The sequence below is a fragment of the Rhinopithecus bieti genome, unplaced genomic scaffold (genome assembly GCF_001698545.2).
Source record: "Rhinopithecus bieti isolate Rb0 unplaced genomic scaffold, ASM169854v2 scaffold_55715, whole genome shotgun sequence".
Classification (NCBI taxonomy): domain Eukaryota; kingdom Metazoa; phylum Chordata; class Mammalia; order Primates; family Cercopithecidae; genus Rhinopithecus; species Rhinopithecus bieti.
Window position 1 is genome coordinate 290,507 of NW_016822769.1, and position 5,633 is coordinate 296,139.

General features: G+C 41.9%; 1 protein-coding gene across 1 annotated transcript in view; it reads left to right on the plus strand.

Moving 5' to 3' along the window:
- Positions 1–5,633, plus strand: part of WDR76 (WD repeat domain 76) — a 46,543-nt gene that overhangs the window by 25,836 nt on the left and 15,074 nt on the right. Inside the window, 1 exon segment of the mRNA XM_017861040.1 lies at positions 1,602–1,760. Within this exon segment, the coding sequence (XP_017716529.1) occupies positions 1,602–1,760 (159 nt within the window).

A 5,633-nucleotide genomic window follows, 5' to 3' on the forward strand; every position in this document is an offset into this window, starting at 1 on the left:
AAAAAAAAAAAAAAAAAGAGAAGACTGTTGGAGGAAGGGTGAAAATAATATTCTCAAATCTATATAAATTGTCTAAAATTAACAGTTTAAAAAATAAAAAGCATAATGACTACAATTGCTTTTTGTTTTATACTTTTGCCATTGTAGGAGATAATGTCTCTGTAAATACTTGGAGTTCAAAAATTCCTTTAGCTTCATTTTCTTATATTATTTTGACATATTTATATGTACCTATACAGATAGAATGATAGAGAAGAAATTTTAAAAAAGGACCATGCTATATATGCCATTTTGAATCACGTTAAATTGAACTATAAAGATGTCTATAATCTCAGTGTTTTAATGATAATTTTGGTTAATTTTAGATTTGGAATTTTTTTTTTTTTTTTTTTTTTTTTTTTTTTTTTTTTTTTGAGACAGACTCTTGCTCTGTCGCCCAGACTGGAGTTCAGTGGTACGATCTCGACTCACTGCAAACTCTGCCTCCCCGGTTCAAGCAATTCTCTGCCTCAGCCTACTGAGTAGCTGGGATTACAGGCATCTGCCACCACGCCCGGCTAATTTTTGTATTTGTAGTAGAGACAGTGTTTCACCATCTTGCTCAGGCTGGTCTTGAATTCCTGACCTTGTAATCCACCCGCCTTGGCCTCCCAAAGTGCTGAGATTATAGGTGTGAGCCACCGTGCCTGGCCGGGAGTGATTTTTTAAAACGTTCATCTTTGTGCATTTCTGCATTGAGTTCTTTACAACAAGAGAAAGTTTTATTTTTCTAGAAAACAAATGCTATAAACAAATATGTCTGTCAGTAGTTTCTAACTCTGGTAACAGGAAGAATATGTGTGATTATAATAATTTTTTCTCTTTTTTTTCCTGTTAAATACTTTTCAATTTTAAAATTTAAAATAATAAAACAAAAATGCTTGACGATTTCAGAGTAGACTAAGCCAGATTTAGAGGTGGTGCTTTGTGTGTTTCATAATGTGCCATATGGCACAGAAACATAACTTACCTTGATCGGAAAAGTGACTTCTCAGGAGTTGGCAATGCAGTTGTAGAAAGGATAGTCCTTAGGAGTAGGTGTATTAATATGGAAATTCAAATACATGTATTTTTATGGTGAATTCAGAGAACAAAGTATGTTTAAAACTATCATCTTTGTCCCAGGACCAAATACCTTATGAAAATTATGCTGAGAATGAGTAAGTTAATATTATACAGAAGCCTGCTGCAGAAGCAAAGTGGTAAGGTACTGATACTGTTTTAGTTAGCAATTATACCATGTGTGAAATAGAGTAGATTTCTCATTTCCTGAGGATTTTATAAACTGACAGTAATATATAAACTAGTTTGTTAGTTACAGAAAGCTGGTCACTGTTAAAATTAGTGTGACTTGGTATTGTTGGATTGAAAACTAGAAAAAAGTTAATGACAAGATTAAGTTTCTCATTCTGACTTTCTGATGGGGAGAGTGGTTACAATTATAGACTAAGAAAAGACTGAATATAATCCAGTGTAAATTCTTTAATGACATAATAGCATAGCAAAAATCACTACTTTTCACTAGCTTTTTTTCTCTCCCCTTACCTCCAACTCTCTTCCAGACCCAGCAACCTAAAGAAGATGGAGTTTATGTTTTTCATCCCCATAGTCAACCAGTTAGCTGTCTTTACTTCTCACCCGCCAATCCGGCCCACATACTGTCACTGAGCTATGATGGCACGTTACGCTGTGGGGATTTTTCCAGGGCTATTTTTGAAGAGGTAAATGTTAATGTGTTTACATGCTGACTTCAGATGATATTCTAGATTCTCTATGAAATGCCACATGAATAATTATTATACCAATTGGGAGAAGTGATATAGCAGAAGGACTTTGAGAACTACACTGCCTAAGTGCAAATCCCAGATCATCTATTACTAGTTATGTGACCTTGACAAGTTGGTTAACCTCATTGTGCCTTACTTTCCTTAGTTGTGAAATGGGATTTAACAGTACTGACCTTATGGTTGTCATGAGAATTTGCTGAGTTTATGCAGATAAAGTACTTAGAACAGAGCCTGGCACGTAGTATGTGTTTGCACTTGTTAATTTTTTTTTTCCCCCAATGCTTTTAAATAAAATAACTTACTCTTCAATTTTTAGGCATAAGACTTGTATTTAGCTGGGTGTGGTAGCTTATGCTTGTAATCTCAGCACTTTGGGAAGCCAAGGTGGGATGCTCACTTCAGGCCAGGAGTTCCAGACCAGCCTGGGCAACATGACGAGACCTTGTCTCTACAAAAAATAAAAAATACTAGCTGGGCGTGGTGGTGTGTGCCTGTAGTCTGAGCTACTCACGAGGCTGAGGTGGGAGGATCACTTGAGCCCAGGAGTTAGAGATCAGCCTGGGCAACATAGTAAGACCTTGCCTCTAAAAAAAAAATTAGCTTGGTGTGGTGGCACGTGCCTGTAGTCATAGCTACTCAGGAGGCTGAGGTGTGAGGATTGCTTGAGCCCAGGAGATTGAGGCTGTAGTAAAGCCATGATTACATATGTAATTGGACTTCAGCCCGGGCAACAGAGTGAGACCCTTTCTCAAAATAAGACATCTTCTACTTAATGCTTAAAACAAACATGTCATTTGAGATGAACTTTCAGATTTGCTTAACTGTATCAGATTGTCTCAATAAGAGAAGTCTTATAAGTTGAACTTTATTTTTTATTTTATTATTTTTTTGAGATGGCGTTTCACTCTCATCACCCAGGCTGGAATGCAGTGGCGCAATCTTGGCTCACTGCAACTTCTGCCTCCCAGGTTCGATCAATTCTCCTGCCCCAGCCTTCCTAGTAGCTGGGATTACAGGCACCCACCACCATGCCCGGGGAATTTTTGTTGTTGTTGTTGTTGTAGAGATGTAGTCTCACTTTGTTGCCCAGGCTGGAGTGCAGTGGCATGATCTCGGCTCACTGTAACCTCCACCTCCCAGGTTCAAGGGATTCTCCTGCCTCAGCCTCCAGAGTAGCTGGGACTACGGGCGCATGCCACCACGCCAAGCTAATTTTTGTATTTTTAGTAGAGATGGGGTTTCATCATATTGGCCAGACTGGTCTGGAACTCCTGACCTTGTGATCCACCTGTCTCAGCCTCACAAAGTGCTGGGATTACAGCATGAGCCACTGCGTCTGGCCAGATTTTCCTATTCTGGACATTTCACATAAATGAAATCATACAATTTGTGGTCTTTTGTGACTGGTTTCTTTAACAAAATGTATTCATAGTTCATCCATGTTGTAGCCATGTATCAGTACTTCATTCCTTTTTATGGCTGCATAATATGCCATTGTATGGGTATTCCACATTTTATTCATCTGTTCATCAATTGATGAACATTTGTGTTTCTTTTTTTTTTTTTGAGACGGAGTCTCGCTCTGTCGCCTAGGCTGGAGTGCAGTGGTGTGATCTCTGCTCACTGCAAGCTCTGCCGCCTCCTGGGTTCATGCCATTCTCCTGCCTCAGCTTCCTGAGAAGCTGGGACTACAGGTGCCCACCACTACGCCCGGCTAATTTTTTTTTGTATTTTTAGTAGAGACGGGATTTCACCGTGTTAGCTAGGATGGTCTTGATCTCCTGACCTTGTGATCCGCCCGCCTCGGCCTCCCAGAATGCTGGGATTACAGGCATGAGCCACTGCACCCAGTCGAACATTTGTGTTTCAATTATTTATTTACATATTTATTTCTGAAGCAGAGTCTTGCTCTTGTTGCCCAGGTGGCAGTGCAGTGGTGCAGTCTTGGCTCACTGCAACCTCCGTCTCCTGGGTTCAAGCAATTCTCCTGCCTCAGCCTCCCGAGTAGCTCGGATTATAGGCACGTGCCACCGCGCCTGGCTAATTTTTGTATTNCTCGGCCTCCCAGAATGCTGGGATTACAGGCATGAGCCACTGCACCCAGTCGAACATTTGTGTTTCAATTATTTATTTACATATTTATTTCTGAAGCAGAGTCTTGCTCTTGTTGCCCAGGTGGCAGTGCAGTGGTGCAGTCTTGGCTCACTGCAACCTCCGTCTCCTGGGTTCAAGCAATTCTCCTGCCTCAGCCTCCCGAGTAGCTCGGATTATAGGCACGTGCCACCGCGCCTGGCTAATTTTTGTATTTTTAGTGGAGATGGGGTTTCACCATGTTGGCCAGGCTGGTCTCGAACTCTTGACCACAGGTGATCCACTCACTTTGGCCTCCCAAAGCATTGGGATTACGGGTGTGAGCCACCATGCCTGGCCTTATTTATTTTTATTTTTTCGAGATGGGAGTCTCACTCTGTCACTCCAGCTGGAGTGAAGTGGCTTGATCTCGGCTCACCGCAGCCTTTACCTCCTGGGCTCAAGTGATCCTCCCACCTAAGCCTCCTGAGTAGCTGGAACTATAGGCATGTGTCACCATGCTTGGCTAATTTTTGTATTTTTAGTAGAGACAGTGTTTTGCCATGTTGCCCAGGCTGGTCTCAAACTCCTGAGCTAAAGTGATCTGCCCACCTTGACCTTCCAAAGTGCTGGGATTACAGGCGTGAGCTACCACGCACGGCTGTAACTTACATTTCAATAAGTCTGACCTTAAAACAATAGGTGGAGAACTCCTACAGCTTCATTAAAAAAGCTAACCCAATTAAAAAATGGGCAAAGGATCTGAATAGACATTTCTCTAAAGAAACAGAAATGGCACTGGGCGTAGTGGCTCACACCTCTAATCCCAGCACTTTGGGAGGCTGAGGCAGGTGGATCACCTGAGGTCAGGAGTTTGAGACCAGCCTGACCAACATGGGGAACCCCATCTCTACTAAAATACAAAATTAGCCAGGTGTGGTGGCAGGCACCTGTAGTCCCAGCTACTTGGGAGGCTGAGGCAGGAGAATCGCTTGAACCCGGGAGGTGGGGTTTTCAGTGAGCTGAGATCGCGCCACTGCACTTTAGCCTGGGTGACAGAGCAAGACTCCATCTTAAAGAAAAAAAAACAAAAAAACCCACCACAAATGGCAAATAAGCACATGAAAAGATTCTAAGCATTAGGGAAATGCAAATCACAATGAGATACCACTTTATACTCACTAGGATAACTACACTTGCCAGTAATAACAAGTGTTGGCAATGATGTGGAAAAATTGAAACTCTTATCCATTGAGAATTGGTATGTAAAATGGTATAGTTGGTTGGGGAAAGTTTGACAGTTCCATAAATGTTAAACAGAGTTACCATATGACCTAGCAATGTCCCTCCTAGGTATACACCCAAGAGAAATGAAAGCACAAGTCCACACAAAAACTTGTACAGGAATATTCATACCAGCATTATTTGCAATAATACAAAGAATAGGTCAGGCACGGTAGTTCACACCTGTAATCTCAGCACTTTGGGAGGCTGAGGAGGGTGGATCACTTGAGCTCAGGAGTTCGAGACCAGCCTGGCCAACATAGTGAAACTGCACCTCTACTAAGAATACAAAAACTAGCCAGGCATGGTAGTGTGCACCTGTGGTCCCAGCTACTCGGAAGGCCTGAGGCATGAGAGTCACTTGAATCTGGGAGGCAGAGGCTGCAGTAAGCTGAGATTGTGTCACTGCACTCCAGTCTGGGTGACAGAGGGAGACTTTTTTTTTTTTTTTTT